The sequence below is a fragment of the Octopus sinensis genome, linkage group LG2 (genome assembly GCF_006345805.1).
Source record: "Octopus sinensis linkage group LG2, ASM634580v1, whole genome shotgun sequence".
NCBI classification, from domain to species: Eukaryota; Metazoa; Mollusca; class Cephalopoda; order Octopoda; family Octopodidae; genus Octopus; species Octopus sinensis.
This window is the reverse complement of record NC_042998.1, coordinates 116,012,322-116,031,838: the sequence shown is the minus strand read 5'-3', so window position 1 is coordinate 116,031,838 and position 19,517 is coordinate 116,012,322. Positions and strand designations below refer to the sequence as shown.

Below are 19,517 nucleotides of genomic sequence, written 5' to 3'. Positions count from 1 at the left end.
GTTGATAATTTGTTAGTACAAATGGATTTCCAATTTAACATACACAATCGCGTGCACAGACAGACAGATAGCTAGCTAGCTAGAAATATAGATAGATAGATAGATAGATAGATAGATAGATAGATAGATAGATAGATAGATAGATAGATAGATAATAGATAGATAGGTTGATAGATAGATAGATACATACATACATACATACATACATACATACATACATACATACATACATACATACATACATACATATGCATAAATGAATGGGTCAATTAATGTTTCCTTAAATTTAATCCGTTTTATTTATCTTTTCAGAATGCTGATTTGGCCGTGGGAGGCATGTCGATCACTTACCTGAGAGAGAAAGTAATTGACTTTACCAAACCTTTCCTTAATGTCGGAATCACCATTCTGTTTAAGAAACCCGAAAAACAGCCCCCACAATTGTTCGCCTTTTTGGCTCCACTTTCAATCGAGGTTAGTAATATAAGACGTGATTAAAATATTTTTTAGCAATATCAAATAATTACAGAATTAGATATATCTATGATATAATTTGTATAGCTAATTTTTAATATTATGTTATAGAATTTTCTCAAAACGTTTTTCCTGTATTACATGCTTCTAACGAGACAATTGTCTTTCACAATAATTTGCAGCAACCAAAATTGAAAATATTTTTAAAAAGTGCCGGATCAGATATAGATTATTTGAATGAAATATTGGCTTACTGGAAGTCTCACCGATGTTTATACCTTTTTGTGAGACAGCCATCTGCATCACACGCACACAGTAGTATTAGTATAAACGCATACATAAAAGTAGTGTATCGTATTTTTACATGGAATAATCTGTGAATTCGGAATTTTGGCTTTATTACAGTCATCAGATTATAACCACTGATTGAGTCCTCACCAAATATATGTGTATATGAGTGTATTTATGTATATAGGTATGTATGTATGTATGTATGTATGTATGTATGTATGTATATATGTATGTATGTATATATGTATGTATGCATTTATGTATGTCTGTTGGTTTGTGTGCGCACGTGCCTGTATTAGTTCACAAACAAAGTGTAGAAATGTGGTTGCAGAATAGTATTTCTATGTGGCATTTGAAGGCATCGATCAACATTTTTGTTGCCTCGTTGCTGGTTCTGTAATCCTTCAACCTGACATTGAGAATACCACAAAGGCAATGCTGGTTAAAAACACTCCGGAAACCCAGTTCTCTGAACACTTCTCTTTATGATCCGTACAGCGCTGTGGTTATAATATTTGCCTAATATGTTAGAAACTGTGCATCAATTTGAATCTCTCGGTTTTAAAGCTTCGTACTCAAAGATTTTTATTGCACATTTCAAATGATACCAAACTATTTAATAGATGTAAGCTGTTGTCGGGAATTGACACTTTGAGCCTAATATGTTCACATCAAGGGCAGGTGGTTAATGCTGTCCTACTCTGAAGCATTTTGGTCTTACGCACTGTGATGGAAGCCCCAGCTTCTTGTCTACTACATCAAGAACAAAGAGTATGACTAAAAGTCTTACTCCATTAGGGGACAATAGAAAGTTATGATCGTTTTCCGCTTTGTCTTTGGCCGATTGTGCCTGAATAAACTTTTAGCTGTCTAGTTACACATATGCTCATATATGTATATATTCAAATACAGAAAAAGATGAACATGTGTATGCGCTTCTGAGTGTGGCAGACAGATGCCCAGAGAGTGTATATGTGTGTCTGTGTGTATTTGAATTTAAAATACGACTTTTCTGTGGCTATTAAAAACATGATTAAAGATGGAAGACTTACTCCTAATACTGCACATTGTTAAAATAAGCAATGCTCAGTGTACACGAAATATATTCGATCAACTATCGAGTTTCGATAATAAACAAGAAACACATTTTAGCGATTAAATCAAATTAATCCACATTTGCCCACCATCTACAGCTGCACAGGCCAATAACAATTCACTTCATGAAGTGGCGGCACTGATAGTTTATGGAAGGTGCTGGAGGAAGTGGGAACTATAGAGTTCTAACTGTATTGCAAGGGACTCTACGAAAATATCATGTCCTCGCAAATCACCTTACGTTAATGCATCTTTTATATTCAGTGCTTCGCAATAATTTTTATCGAAATTCTAAAGAATAGTTTCCTTAATAATGATACGATCATTCCCATTGCAACAAATACAATCTCTCTCTATCTCTCTCTCTCTCTCTCTCTCTCTCTCTCTCTCTTTCTCTCGCCCCGTTCTCTCTCTTCCTTGCACACACACACATGCACACTATGCACTTATAAACTGACGCAAACACACGCACACTTAATCACAACACCGTGTATACGTTTATACGTTCATATAAACAGACATGCACAAGTGGGAGCGCTTTAATATATATATACACATTAACATCTTTCAACCTACACTTGTTGAAGCAATATCACACGTACAACATATATGAAATCAGACATGCGCATAACATGTACATACAGATTCACATCGGAGTACATGATTATATTCGATGTGGTTGTGGGTACGTAGATACGAGTGTGCTTATATATGTGTATGTACGTGCATGTGTGCCAATTAGTGCATTTGTATATATGCATAATGCGCACTATACGTATATATTTGAATATAGTTGTCGATTTTCTATAGAAAATGCATTTTCCCTGGATAATATCCAGTAGTTTCCGTTACAAATGGTTTGACTGAACAATACAGAAACATCAATAGTGAATGCCGGTTGGAGTGACCTTCGCTTTTAGAATGTTGGAGCCTTGCCGATAAACTACTCTCTGATGGCATAGATAATGGTTAAATTTCTTTGTGTAACCGTGAAGACAATCATCATGTGATCCATCTTATAGAGATCGCAAAAGATTGGAACTTGTAATATTCCACAGTTGAATATCGATCCAGAAATTGGTTGGTTTAATTGCTATAAGGGAAATACAGAAATTCAATTCAAATATCTTTTCGTCGCTCATATGAAACAGTATTTATGGGATATGTATATGTGTGTGTGTGTGTGTGCTTGATTTTTTTTATATGTGTATGTGTGTGCATCATTCGTTAAAGCATACTCAACTGCACATGAATACGCAAAGACAGAATATGCATTTACAGGAACTCTCACAATGACAGATACAGATTCACAGATCTAAGCACATACAAAAATATACCGACGATCACAAACATACAGATACACACATATGCACATAGACGCTCACACACACACACATACACTTAATGAAAGCACATGGTTTAGTGGTTAAGATATTCGGTTCATAATCGTAAATTCGTTAGTTCGATTGCCGGTGGTTTGTTGTGTCCTTGAGAAAGTTATTTTATTTCACACTACCTCAGTCCGCTTAGCTGGCAAAAATGAGTAGTACTGTATTCCAATGGACCAGCCTTGGCTGCCTGAGAACTACGTTAAAGGCACGAGTACTCAGCCACTTGCATGTAAATTATACAAGCAGGCTGCTCCGTTGATCAGATCAACTGGAACCCGTGCCGTCGTAACCGACAGAGCGCCACTTTTATATACACTTACATATGCATCTATATGCATATATGTGTATGCATGTGTGAATACATACATACACATATACATATACACATATTTACGCAAAGATAAGTATATAATGTCGTCATGTATCGTATACTTTTGCATCATGATGATGACACTACCATCAACCTCCTCCCGATGAAATGTGAGGTCTCCCATCGGATGAAGCTATAGTATTACTTCGTTCTGACTTTCTCACATTATTCCCTTTGCAGATTTGTTGGGGTCGTTTGGCGTTGCCTTCCCCAACTGGATTCAGTCGTTCCACTAGCGGTTCCTCCGCCCTTCCATGGGTCGTGTTTCTAGTTCTAGGTGTGCAGACACACTCCTTACAAGAGTAGAGAGTTATGCAAGTGGATGGGAGCAGCTTTAGTCGCCGACCACCCGACCATAATACAGGCAGTAATGGTTTACGTGAGACTAGAAGCAGCTCTCATCAGCCTGTAATGATATTCCTGACCTGATTATAGCACTACGACCTCCTCACCATAATTTCAACCACGTCCCGACACTAGTCGTTAGACATTCAATCTCCGCATACCAACTCTTTTTGTTGACATCTGTGACTCTGGGTTCCTGGATCTACAATTATTCCTGGTCTACTGCTGGCTAGATGTCTCGGTCACCTGTGGAACAACTGTATCGTATCATCTGCATCGCGTCTGGATCCCATGTTTTGTATGTGGTACCATTGAATAGGGATAGAAACTAATCAAGTAAACCGCAGGGAAATTTAAATTTATGATCTGCCGAGTCGCCTTAAGTATGACCCATGGAGAAGGATCTAATTGCTGGAATATGTTTGCATCTTTACTGAGGCGCAAGAAAACTGGTACCAGATTAGCGAATTTAGTCATTAATAAATGGATGGAAATGCACAATAATATTAAAACAATTCTAGTCATTTTCGAAAGATTAAGACAAAATACAGGCGTAATAGTTGAGACATATTAAATCATTTGCCTCATATTCCAACCGTTCGCTCATCTTAAACTCATGAAAAGAAAGTGAGAAAAGTGACTACAGTAATGAAAATATGTAGAGAAATGAAAATGTTGCGTATGAATGTGGAATGAGGGTAGGTTTTAAGAATTTTGGTAAACGGCTATGGTTTTTAAACACTAAAGCAAGGAGTGTGAAATCAGAAACTTCAGTGACATTAAAAATTTTTTAAATACTAGACTACTTTAGCGGGATTGGCAGGTAGAAACGCTAATGGGAATTAAATGGATAATTATAGCTGAGAGGAGTGTGAGTAGAAGAAAGAAGATGTAAGATAAAAAGGTAAGGAATGGTTAGTTGTACTTTGGTTCCCGACAGGTCATAAATATTTTCAGTTCTTAATGTGGCCATATAGCACAATATAAAAACGATATGGTGTAAAAACGATAGGCTGTAAATATCGAATTGGTTATGTGGGACTTAAAAAGACATACAAATAACAATACAGACACAAGCATACCTGAACGTGTACCAAGACACACAGAGATCAATGGTATATTGCATATGTCCAACTAGTAAGTGAATATATACCTGCGTGTACGTGTATTTGTATCCGAAACATCTGTGATTCTATGTTGGTGTTCCTTATTTCGCAATTCGTAGAAATTATTCGTCAGCTGGGGTTTTATTTTTATAGTAAATCGTTGATTTTTGCTTATCCATGTAGGAGTAAATATTTTTGGCAGTGCATGCAATTCTACATAAATAATAACCAGCTTAGTTAGAGAGAATGAAAGATGTTTTCCTTGGAATATGTATGTGCTGGAAGTCCTTGAATTTTCCAAAGAAAGGAAACTAAAGGAAGTGAAATAAAATACATTTAAGTCATCGCATTCAAGAAATTAGTTCTTTAGAATACTTGATTCTCTACAGTTGAGGTTCAAAAATTATCATGCGCGAGACAAAGACTGAAACGCAATGAAGACTTTCCGTGTTTATATATAGATAACGTAAAGAAAATATACCTCATTCTTGTGACTGACATTATTTTTATCATTAGCACACACACGAATGCACACACACTCATACATATAGTTGTAATTTGCAGAATAACAAAAGACGAAGATAGGTGTGTGAACAACAAGCAAGTGTATTAGTTTAACGCTCCGGAAAATGAAAAAGTGTTTAGGTTTCGAGCCTACGCTCTTCAACAGAAAGGAATAAGAAAAAAATAGACAGAGAGAGAATAGAAAGAAAGCTTGTAGATTTCAGCGGGTACAAAGTTGTACCAGCATTGCTAGAAAGAAAGGTAAGAAAAACACTCAAACAGCTGTGAGTTGTGTTTTGACACCTTTTTTCTAGCCATGTTGGAACTAATTTGTACTCTCGTTTCTTAATTTACCTTTAGATTTGAATTGCTAACGGGCCACGTATATTATATATTTCATATATTATATTGCAGAGTGGAAGGAGTTTATAAGCCATTTAAAAACACACAAAAATTATTTGATTCACGTCACTTGCTAAGCAAGTGCATCGCCGTAATATATTATATTATTTTATTTATGTATGTGTGTTCCTCAGTTCCAACCTCTTTCTTCTAGAACCCTACAGCGTCCCTCTGTAAGCTCAACATCCGCTAAACTTCGGGAAAAGGGTGAATACTCATAACGTTAAAGATATTTCCCTCCTTTACCGATTTTCTCAGCATGAAACTAATATCAACCTTTTGTTGTTTGTTTTTCGTAACTTTTGCACTTTATATATGCATGTATGAGTGTGTGGGTGTGCTTCGGCATCACCTTATCAGATGTTGTTATACACCGACGGTCACAATAATCTTCCTGGCATTGTTTTAGTTTTCGAATAATTTCAATAAAATTTCGATTGATTACATCCCGTTGACTAGGGCGCCTGCCTACATTTCCACTGAACGGAACGCCATTCTGTCGCAGAGTTACCCATTTACAGTCATGCGAAGAGCAAAGTGAAATGAACACAATGTATATAACGTACCGCCGGTTGGGATTCGAAACCACGATCTTCAGGTGCAAAATCCTAACCACTGTATCACGGGCTTTCAAAATGCATGCGCATGTGTGAGTGTGTGTGTGTGTGTGTGTGCGTGTGCGTGCGCACACGTGCTTATGTATGCTATGTATGTATGGATGGATGGATGGATGGATGGATGATTTCCCAAATAATGTAGATGAAACTAAGTTGACGTCAGGTCTGCCTTTGACATATATTATGCATAAGCCCATGCTTTCATATTTGAACTTCCATTCAAAAATTCCTATCAATGGGAACCAATACTACAGCACTATGTCCACTAGTAAACGAAAGATTTCGTTACGAGTACTTTTCTTACGTTTAGCCGCACATACTGGTCATTAGTATTAATACATATGTTTGACCATCAACTTTTTTTCACGACAGTCCTGCGTCGTCACTTTTCACACTTTTCACTCAGTGCGCATTGAAGCAGGGTGAACATTTGTATTTACCCTAATTGATTTGGCACTGATCGGAGTCGCTTATTCTGCTGTAAGAATCCTTTGTCCTTCCTGAAATCTCTTCAAACTGATATAAGAAACTGAAGAATGAGTCAGACTATGAAGATTAACATATACAAATTGACGTGATTGTCATGTACTTACACATACATACATGGATATACAAACATATATATACATACACAGAGATACACACAAACACAGTTATATATATATATGTGTGTGTGTGTGTGTGTGTGTGTGTGTGTGTGCGTGCGTGCGTGTGTGTGTACGCGTGTGTGTGTGTATGCATTTGAGTCAAAGTTTTTATATCCATGATAAAAGTTCCGGCATTAATTTTATGCCACGAATTCGTTATGCAACGATTTACATACTTACTGACAAATACGTATATCTATATTTATATTTGTATGTGTGTGCGTGCATCTTTATGTATGTATGGATGTATGTATGTATGTATGTATGTATACATATATATAAAAACGAGAGAGAGAAGAACGAGGATATAAAACCTAGAAAGAGATTGTGAGACGGGCGGAAGCGATACATTTACAGGAGCACAATGTTTTTGCAACTTTAACCTAAAGCTATTTATTCAACGTCGTTCATTGCTACTTATGCGTCGATTTTATATTTGAGATTTTACTACAGCACAAGGAGGAAGAATACAAAATCTTAGAATTATCTAACAGCAGCTAAATTTGCAGCATCATTTAGCCTTGTGTCAGATATATATATATATATAATATATATACATAAATATGAATATATGTGTGTGCATTGTACACACACACATGAATATATATATGTATGTGTGAGAGAGAGAATTGTTCCTGCTTTCAATATCAGATAGTTTCATAAACTGCAGCAATTTTTTTTTATTGAAATTGCAAATAACCCGACCCGATGTCTATATATATCATGTGTGTGAGCTTGTACAGGATTGGAATGAATACAATGACGGCAATTTTAAGTATATCTATCATGTATATTGCGACACAATAGATAGAGAAGCATTGTATTATGTGAAAAGATATCTTGCTTAAATTGCTAATTACTTACAACGAGGTGGATTTTTACTATGAAATAAAGCTATTTCGGTCATGCATGCGCCTGAGTACGTGAATGGGTAAATTGCTCCAGAAAAATAAAGAAAAAATGATGTCAGTTTCTCAGATAACGATCACACACAGAAACACACACACATTGTACTCGTATATATCTATATATCTATGTATGTATATATGTATGGAAATATATATATATCTGCATATGTTGTCTCTATACGTAGAGGTATGTGTAGCATAAGTTTAATATACACACATGATATATATATACATAAATATATATACATATATACATATATATATATATATATATATATATATATATATATATATATATATACATATATACATATATATATATATATACATATATACACATATATATATATATATATATATATATATATATATATATATATATTACTTATGTAGTCTCATGTATATTTCATACGTATATGAGAAAATAATTAGATGAATAAATAAACACTGAGTGAGTTTTTACCTTTATGTTTTATAATGAAATTCAGGAAAAATGTCATAATTCTGAAGGCTGTTCATCGTTGCTTCGTTCTGAAACGCGTGAGAAGTTGTAAACTTTTCCGCGTGTAAATATTTAATCTCTACATTTTAGAATCTATTGCAAATCGATGAAAAATGACATGAAAATAAATAATTCCCGAATTAGAATATACACATATACATATATATATATATGTATATACATATATATATATATATATATATATATATATATATATATATATATATATATATATATATATATAATATATATATATATATATGAGCAAAGCACTTTATTTCACGTTGCTCCAGTTCACTCAGCTGTAGAAATGAGTTGCGACATCACTGGTGCCAAGCTGTATCGACCTTTGTCTTTCCCTTGGATAACACTGGTGGCGTGGAGAGGGGAGGCTGGTATGCATGGGCGACTGCTGGTCTTCCAGAAACAACCTTGCCCGGACTTGTGTCTAGGAGGGTAACTTTCTAGGTGCAATCCCATGGTCATTCATGACAGAAGGGGGTCTTTTATATATGTATATATATGTACTTGTGAGTGTGTTTGCATCTACGTATTTGCATCGTTGTACCTCTTTGTCTCGCACCACCGTTAGACAATCCGTTTTGGTGTGTTTAATATACATGAACCACACAAATTGTATGGTTTATGTATATTGTTCTGAAGAGCATTTGTTTCTATAGAGAGAATATCGCACATATCGCTACCCCTTTTATGAAAACTGTGTCTGTAATCTGTTCGCAAATAGTCCGACGAAAACTTTGACATTAATTAGCAAACACAAATTTTTTAGTGTGTTTTTCAATGGTTAATAAGTCTTTGATGCTACGATTACTTTATTTTCAACACACGTCCTGGGATCAAATCACTTCCTAGACACGCGAGTCTAAATAATCGTAATTCTGGCATTGAAGAACAACAGATTTAATGACTTCCCGAAGCAAAAGCATCGACGTCTCTGCCTCTGATAGCATAAAGAAAACTGCAAAACAAATAAATAAAAAGTAATGGTAACTCAATTATCTAGCATCGTACCCCAATATGATCTAGAATACCGGCTCTATTTGTTTCATATCCTATAGATACAGTTGACTTGTCTTTTCAATATAATTTTTGTATAATTGTAGATTCGTGAAACATTTACACTAAGATAAGAATTAACACATTTATTATCTAATATCTAAATGGCTGACTAATAATTCTGAACTTAGATAAGAATAATCAATAAATGACTTCAAGTTTATAGAGAATAATTCAAAAGTAAAAGTGTTATGCTATGGACAGCTAGAATCTATATTAATGAATTTGACTCAAGAACAGCAGTTTCTAGAAAATTGAATAGTCTATTGACTCCGCATCTATATATGATAACTACATCCATCATTAATTCCAAAGGGGCGACAAACAAAGTAGTGCGGAGATGATTGAGGAATTAAAGGGCAAAGGCTCATAATTAAATAGTGCAATAATTAATTCTAGCACATTAATTTTCCTTCTCGAACACCTTTTACTCTGCGAAAATTTCTGTTAAAATTTCTACGGCAAATAAAAATTATTGTTAGAGATACATCAATTTAACTTTGGTTTCAAATTATGGCACAAGGCCAGCAATTTCGGGGATGGGTTAATTTGATTCCATTGCCCCAAATCATCAGCTGTATTTGTTTTATCAACTCCTCCGAGAAGATGAAAGGTAATGTGTACCTCGGCGGAATTTGAACTCAGAACATAATGACGGTAGAAATGACGTTCAGCAATTTGCCCAGCATGCTAATGATTCAGCCATCTTGCTATCTCTCGTTTAGGCATGTTGTTGTTCTTGTTGTTTTGTTTAACCATGATTCATCACTCGATTAGATATTGAATTATACATAAACACAGACACACACACACACACACACACACACACACACACACACACACGCATCTCTCACACACACACACACATCACTCACATCAACGTGTGTATCGTAACTAACAAAGGACGTTGCAGAAACGCCAGCATGCCAGGCGAAATGCTTAGAGGAATCTCGTCTGTCTTTACGTTCTGAGTTCAAATTCTGACGAGGTTGACTTTGCCTTTCATCCTTTCGAAGTCCATAAATTAAATGCCAGTTACGTACTGGGGACAATCTAATCGACTGGACTCTCTCCAAAAATTTTGGGCCTCGTGCGTAGGGTAGAAAATAATATTACCTGTGTCATTAAACATAAAAGATGAATGTAATAGCTTGACTTTTTTGAAAACATGTTAACGTAACAACCTACTACAAGACGTATTGTTTTTTTCTTCTGCCGATTCTACCATTCGCTAATTCCAACCTAAACGCATAACATCGCGGAGTTACACGATAATATCAAACCTAGTACATGACTGAAACCTTATTTCATCGACGTGAAAGGTTTAAAGAGAAAGCTAAACTCGACCCGATTTGATTGCATTAGGAAAAACGATGTGACGATATTTTTCGCTTCTCTAGCGACTTCTCTATTCACATTTCTATCTCAATAGCACTAATTTAGGAAACAATGGTAGTAATACCAAGGGAAGAAAGTGGCTACCATCAACCCCAGTACTGAATTGGTAGGTATTTAGTCAAATACGGAAGGATGGAATGCTAAGTTTCGAAATGATAACATAAAGGAAGATAACCAAATACTTCATAAGATTTTTTCGGCATTCTTCATGTTTTTCCATCAATAATGCTTAGTAATAATGATTTTTAAATGAACAAAAGACCAAAATTTAGTGAGATGAAAAACATTTTGCTCTATTCCACAAAGAATAAAATTCAAAATGGTGAAAACAATGTTGATGGAGTAGGCGCTGAACTCAGAACCTAGAGCACCGCAGTGAATAACTAATATTTCTCTTCTAGCACTGCAATGATTGTTTTCTACTCTAGGAACCAGGCCCAAACTTTTGGGGCACAGGGGCCAGTCGATTTGATCGACCCCAGTACGCAAATGGCACTTAATTTATATACCCTGAAAGGATGAAAGGCAAAGTCGACCTCGGCGGAATTTGAACTCAGAACGTAAAGACAGACGAAATACCGCTAAACATATCGCCCGGAGTGCTAACGTCTCTACCAGCATGCCGCCATAGCGCTGCAATGATTGTGCAACTCCAAACAATTCAACGTATACGAAAATTTATATTATTTTCTCATCAGGTTTTCTTTGAAGCCGGAGAAATTGTTTTCCTAAAATACCTTTAAAACCATCTTATCTTTGTCTGTTATATTGTTTTCTTTCGGCAAATTAAAATCTAAATACAGAGAGAATTTCTCTTTATTTGCTGAATAAAAAATAACAAATACATTTTTTAAAATAATATATTTGTCTAATACAAAATGAAACAAAACACATTCAAAACTTTTATTTAAACTGATAACTAAAAAAGGAAAATTATAAAAAAATAAAATACATCTAAGAATGAGTTTAACAAAGGTCTATAACTGAAAAAGAAAAACAAACATCTGAAATTGAAAACAAATTCAAAGAAGGTTGTTGAGTTTTAAGTTGATTTTCGTTAACTTTTGTCCAAAAGTCAAATATTTGATACTTTTTATTGTGTTCTCTGCTGGAGACAATGTTGCAGTCAATAAAATAATAGCATAAATAACCTCTAACGCTAACAATTTCCAATGATATTTAGAATGTTGATTAGGATATACTACTACTACTACTACTACTACTACTACTACCACCACCACCACCACTACTACTACTACTACCACCACCACTACTACTTTTTCAATGTTCTGTCGCCATTGTTTGTATCAAATTATTAGTGATACGATCTAGATTACACTGACATTACTTTACTCCGTTCAGTCACATGTTTTGTATTGAGAATTAAAGACGTGTTCATGCTTTTTTCACTTACTTTAAGAAACGAGGCTTCTGTATATTTAATAATACCCAAGGAAAACTTTTCGCCGACTTATAAATCATAACATTGTATATTCGATCTTACCCACAGAAAACATTCGCCTATTTATAAATTGTAACGTTGTATATCACAATACTACTATATTTAAAATATCGATAATAATATCTACTATATAAAGAATAAGTGCCTTCAAACATATTTTAGCCAGATGCTAAACTCTGCTTCGTTTAGGATGACGTTTAGTGGTATAATGTAGAATACTTAAAAAGACAGATTGCTTTCTCCATAATTTTAATATAGAATAAAGGATATACGTATATGCTTATATATATATATATATATATATATATATATATATATATATATATATATATATATCAAAATAAGCAACAATGATATCCAAATATATGAGAAATATATGAGAATACATACATACGTGCATATATGTGCGAATTCAATAAGGACGCCTATTACATCGATTATTCTATGAAAAACGTACCTATACCATCAAGGGAACTATACTCTTGGCGAAAATTACAGACCTGATTAAGCGCATGAGATGGAATGCTTTCTTTACAACACGGAAGTGGACACTACAGAAAGTATATTCTATGGTATAAAATCTAAGAAATTCCTTCCAAAGATCAAACGCTTGGAAGATTTCGAAGCGGTCCTACTGAAGCTTATGAACAAAATAAAATTTCGTAAGTCTTTTAACACTTTCCAACAAAAACTGAAAAAAGATATAAATTACATAAAAAGCTCAAAAGAAAGGCACATTTTTTTCGACAAAACCAAAAACTTGTACCTGGTAGAAAACACCACGTATTCACAACTCCTACACAGCAGCATCATCAATAATTACACCAAGGCTAGGCCACAGACCTATAACGAAATTAACAAAGAATCTAGCGTTATCTCCGCTAGACTTAAATTAGATAAAAAAGAGGCATTTATTACTACCAAAGACCACAAATAGAACTCCCTATCCAACACTAAATGTAGGCTTATTAACCCAGCTAAATCAGAACTTGGCATTATTAGTAAAGACATTTTAAGGAAAATCAATGCGAAAATTAGGACCACCACTAGGCTAGTACAATTGTCCAATAGTATAGGGTCAATAATATAATCGAAACAAACGGCAGCAACCACACGGAACGTAACAACAATCTTGTAAGAACCCACAATCCAGCACGCTAACACGAACTGCAAACTTTGAACTCCAACTTTAAACTATCAACAAACGAACTGCGGAACTAGCACGAACTTATTTCTTTATTGCCCACACGGGACCAAAATAGAGGGGACAATAAAAGGACAGACAAAAACACAAAGGCGGGGACAAAAAATTCGAATGAAAAGGATGAGGGTTGGGAAATTAGGGGCTCTTGTGTGCTTGTGATTAATTTTTCAGTGACAGGTGGGGGTAGAGTGAGGTTTGGTATCTGCAGGGGAAGGGTGCGGTAATGTGGGTTTAGGTGGGAGTCGGGTAAGTGTGGGATGGGGTTTATCATTCACATATTGTGCCTTTTTCTCTTCTTTCTGCTCTTCTTTCCTGCAGTTTCCCATCCGTCTTCGGTCTTATTTTCTCCTTCTTCCTCTGTGCTGATCTCCCTTCCACTGGTTCTTGCCGGCGGTGGAGGTACAGATTCTTTTACAATCACGGGTGCCTCTTGTGACTTTATGGGAGGTGGAGGATATTCCGCCGTAATGTGACCTTTTTGGCCACATTTGTAACAATGATGGACCCTTACCTCCATTCTAACCCTGAGTATTACATCGTCGACCATTACCTTCCTTCCATGCTGAGTAGTAAAGCAGCTACTAGCAAGGGTGCATTTATTTCCGGGGGTATGTCTTCTATCCTTACCCTGGAAGCACGCTTTCTAAGGTATATGGGCAGAGGTAGCACCTCATCAGATTTTAAGAGGGTTGCCGAGTGTAGCCTGGCAGTAATTTTATCTCAGAACCGCACCTCCAACGTTCTAAACTTCCTTCGTTAAGCATTAAGCGACCCAACGCGTCGCTGAACGAAGTAAAGCCACTATTTGCAAAAGTTTAATTACACGGCTTCAAATTATAAGCAATATTCCTAGGAATTTAGAACAGACAAGTAAGAAATATTCAACTACAATGTGTGTGATTTCTATAAACAAAATATGGTCATAAGATACTGCGATCAAATGTCCTGCCTCCTTCCTACTAACGAAAATTGTACAAACCACTTGCTCACAAACACCATTTCAGCTTGCCTTGAGATACTGATGGGAGATTAGTTATGTTTATTTTTGTTTTGTTTTTTTCTAGTGGCCTTGATCATACTCTGCATCACTTTATATGTAGTGACGGTGAACTGTTTCCTTGATCGTTTTAAATTTCTGCTAGCCACCTTGATTAATTTATAGTTTTGACATTGTCATTTTGTGAAATCAGTCACTGATTCCAATGTCATTCTCCATAATATTGACAGGGTGTATATATATATATATATATATATATATATATATATATATAACGGGAAGCTTTATGAAAATAAACAAAAGACGAAGGCAGGTGGAAAACAAACGAACAATTGTATTAGTATGGCGCTCAGGAAATATAAATAAAACATATATATATATATGTATATATATATATATATATATATATATATATATATATATATATATATATATATATATATATATATATATATATATATATATATAATTTTAAGTTTTTAATTTTACATGTCTCTTTACAGTTTAACATTTTTAAATTATCGATGTCCCCTGGGTGGCGATCACCGCGGACTTTTCGGCCCACAACAGGTCATACGTAGGGATGACAGCACACTGGCTGGATCGCATGACTCGCACGAGACAATGCGCCGCCTGCTCTCGGCTCAGAAGACACCATACTTTTGATGTTCTCGCTCAGGCCATGGTGGGCACGCATTACAAGTTCCATCTGCAAGACAAGATGACCAGGACCACGGCGGACAATAGGAATAACTTTGCTAGGGCATTTATGCAGTTTGGTGCAGAAGTTGAAAGCTTGCCAGACATTCCTGAGGCTGCTGCCGATCCGGACGTGGAGATCGTCGAGAATGTGGACCTGGATGTGGATCCTGAGGCTGGGGATACGGCCGAAATTGAGTGCATCTTTGTTGATGCCATCCTTGACGAGTCCAGCAGTCATCCCAAAACCAGCTAGTAGACATGACGTGAGCAGTCCATACCTTAAAATTGGTAACGTGGATGCCAACAATCCTCTTGAGAGCACTTCTTTCCATTCAGCCTACAGGAAGGCCATGTCCAAGGCACAGCGGCTGTGGAATCTGTAGATCCGCGGCATGGTGGCGGCAGACAGCATTCTCGACAATTGAAGAGGAGGCTGGTGGTCCCCGACAGTACCAGATGGAACTCTACCTGTGAATCTGTTGTCCTCAACAACCTTTTGGAGAAGAATAGGAGAACTGTCCACAAGGTGATGACACAACAGAAACTGTAGACCTTCATTGATTCTGATGTCGGCTTCTTGATAGTGTACGCCTTGCTGATGTCTAATGGTGCCAAAGCCTTAGATAAAATCCAGAAAAAGGAGTAGGTCTATCTCGGGAGCCTTCTGACAACTGTAGCGACTACCGTCATGAAACTGAAGAAGGCCAAGTTCAAGCATCTTTTGTGCTACAGTTTCCTGGTTAAAGGTGATACTGGCAGGCATCACGAAAAAGTTTAGGCTCCTCCTAGAAGACCTGGAGTGCCAGCTAGCCACTGTCTTCCACTCCGAGTAACCTGTTCTGGCTGGAGCAGTATGATAATAGCCAGGTTAGCAAACTAACGAACGCATAGAGACTATCGTAGAGTCAGTCCTAATGGACACCAATGAGGAGGGCAGCAGCACCACCAGCAATGAAAATGAGGAAGATGATTTCTTCAGCAATATCACTAGGTTCCGAGAGAACCTAGAGATGGAGGAGCCACAGGTCACTGAAATACAAGGTGCAGAATTTGGCAGTGACCTGAATAATAATAATAATAATAATAATAATAATAATAATAATAATAATAATAATAATAATAATAATAATAATAATACAATAACCATCAAAGCATCACAACAAATCACAGCACATACCCAAGGCACACAGAGCTGTGCTCGGTAGTGAAGTGAAAGCACGCTATAAAAATAAAACTACTGAATAATAATAATAATAACATCGAAAAATACCTTAGGAATGAGAAATTTCTCAAAGATACCTGATGAAGGCTGGGGGGTATATCAGCCGAAACGTTGTGTTAACAACAAAAAAGATGAGGACAAAAATCTGTCAAATGTAAATAATGTAACTAATGCAAGTAATGTAATGTTTAATTTCATTTAATTATTTGCGTACATCTTGATCATTATCTGATCTTGGCATGCTATACTTTTTTGGAAAGCTCTATATATGTCTAAGCTACAATATGAAAATGTCAGCTCTCATATATATATATATTTATATATATATATATATATATATATATATATATGTGTGTGTGTGTGCACAGGCTTTTGCATTGAGGGTTTTGTGTATGAAAATGAGTTGACATGGATTATATCATATAGAGAGTAGAATGTAATTTAAGTTTCATGAATATATGTTTATACAACTAATATCTGATTTTGTGCTATTAAGCTTTGATAGTGTTCATTCTCAGTAATATCTCATTCATATTGAAGTCATAACTTTATAATTTGTTGAATGATATTAAAATGTCATTTCGTATAGTCATAAGTTACACAAATGAAGCAAAACACATTCTGTCATTTGAATCTATTTGAAAATTGTTCATCGAAATCAGATCAATTTGTTGTATGCATAATTGTTAATTCATGAAACACAACATATACCTCTTACCTATATTTCAACTTCACCGTCGCTAGCAACATATTTTGATGGTGTTTTATTTTTAATTCACGTAGTTTAATCTTTCACTTATGGCACTTAAATATTTTTCTTTCAATCATTGAATATTTCAAATTTATTTTGGATTATATATAATTCAGATGTTGACATTAAAATAATATTTCCGCCTGTTTTTTGTTACAATGTAGCAAAAACAGTTTTAGGACTAAATATCATATACGCTGTCAGGAATTTGCAGCAGAGAAAAAGTATTAAGATTAGATTTGACTATTGTAAATCCTGTTTTATCATGATCTTAAAATATCAATACACATTGCTAATCCTGTATATTTTTATTTGTCGTTTTGCTCTGTCAGATATGACACTTCTACAACACGGTAAACATACGAAAGAATTTCCTTATCATATCTGTACGGAACTTTTAATCACTTCTCTATATTACCATTGTTATATAGTTCTTAGTCCAACGATTTCGCTTATATTTTTAGTAAATAGATATACACGCGCGGATGTATGTAGAAGCGCGCACGCACACACACACATACACACACATATATATATATATATTATATATATATATATATATATTATATATATATATATATATATATAATAATCTAATAATATATAGTCTAATATATATATATAATAGTCTAATAACACGAACACTTCTACAAATCATAAAAAAACAACTGTATAATTGTATTTTGTTTTCGATGTTTCAATAATAATGCCAAAGCTATGATGCCCAGGAAGTCACATTTTGCTTCTCCTGACAAATCTCTGGCTAACAACACAAGATATTACCATTCTAATTTTACAGCGTGTTGTTTTTTCACCTTTCTTGCTTTTATTAGGATATCTTAAACGTACAATTCGTAGTTTTTAATCTAAGCTAGTGATTCTTTCTTTTGACATTTAGCATTTACTATTGTTACATTTTTCATAGCAACTTCTTTTGTCATACCATCAATAATGTCTTTCTGTGTTGTTCCTTGTACTTACTGAATCTTGAGGATTGGGCAGAGCCCATGAACCTTTCAGCTGTTCTGTGATTGGTGAGATTGATACATTAATGTCCGGTTTAAATTGTTGCAAGTATTTATCGTCAGGAAAAATTTGAGTAAGATTCCGAACACTGGAGAAGGATTGAACCTAGAAATCTGTTGGGGAAAGTGGCTATTCGGAACAAGGGTGTCGCAGAATGGAAAGATGAGCAGGTCAAGAATGTCTGAACACTAGAAGGCCGAAACCAGCCAGTTTCGTGAAGTAAAAGAAAACATATTCATATAAGATAGCGTGCCTCTGCGAAAGTGGCTGAAATGTGTCCAATTCACTTCAAACATTTTTTCAATAGCTGAGCCAGTTCGTTTAAAACCGCATTTTGTTGGCCACAAAACAAACAGTGGGAATGTGGCTCACAAACCCTTCTCAGAAGTGTGTAAAAATGCAAGGCAGACATTTGAAAATATAAATTATTACGACCAAGTTGGAGCTTGAATCGATAACTGCTATCTTTTGTATGACCTCCTTCGTTGATTTTGTGACTGGTTGACATCCTCCACGTCGGCTGTCTGTGATCGATGGGCGTGATCGGTATGTGCTTGTAGTATAGAGAATTCACTGATTGGCGACGACTCAAATGTTTCCGGGTGAGAGCCAACACAAGTACAAGTAAGTTATCGATGCTAGTATAGCAACAAAATTTATGGCTTCATATCTACTTGACTGGCTTCCTGATCTATTACAAATGATGTTTAGCTGTCGTTTCCTATATCTAATATTTAAGTTACTATTTCTATACTGATTATTATATAGTAATGTTTTTCTTATCATTGCTCATGTTCATGTTTACGTCTACGCTTAAAGATTTCCAGCTTTAGTATCTAGTCTTGAGTATATCTCTTGATATAAATGGAAGCTTAATCTGATAACTAACTTAGTATCTTTGGTCACTGCACGCATGTCTGCTTAGTATTCATTGTTACTTCAACAGGCATAAATCTATACGACATCATGGCGACTGAATTATGAATATCTAAACAAACTCAGACACAGACGCTCTCACTCAAACAT

At 35.4% G+C, this 19,517-nt stretch overlaps 1 protein-coding gene across 3 annotated transcripts in view; it reads left to right on the top strand.

The window, feature by feature from the left end:
* The window catches only part of LOC115225708 (glutamate receptor ionotropic, kainate 2-like), a 1,130,247-nt gene that overhangs the window by 1,026,741 nt on the left and 83,989 nt on the right, over positions 1–19,517 (top strand). For all 3 annotated transcript variants that reach the window (XM_036499016.1, XM_036499022.1, XM_036499020.1), the window contains one exon: positions 313–474. In XM_036499016.1, the coding sequence (XP_036354909.1) occupies positions 313–474 (162 nt within the window). The remainder of the gene's footprint in view (positions 1–312; positions 475–19,517) is intronic.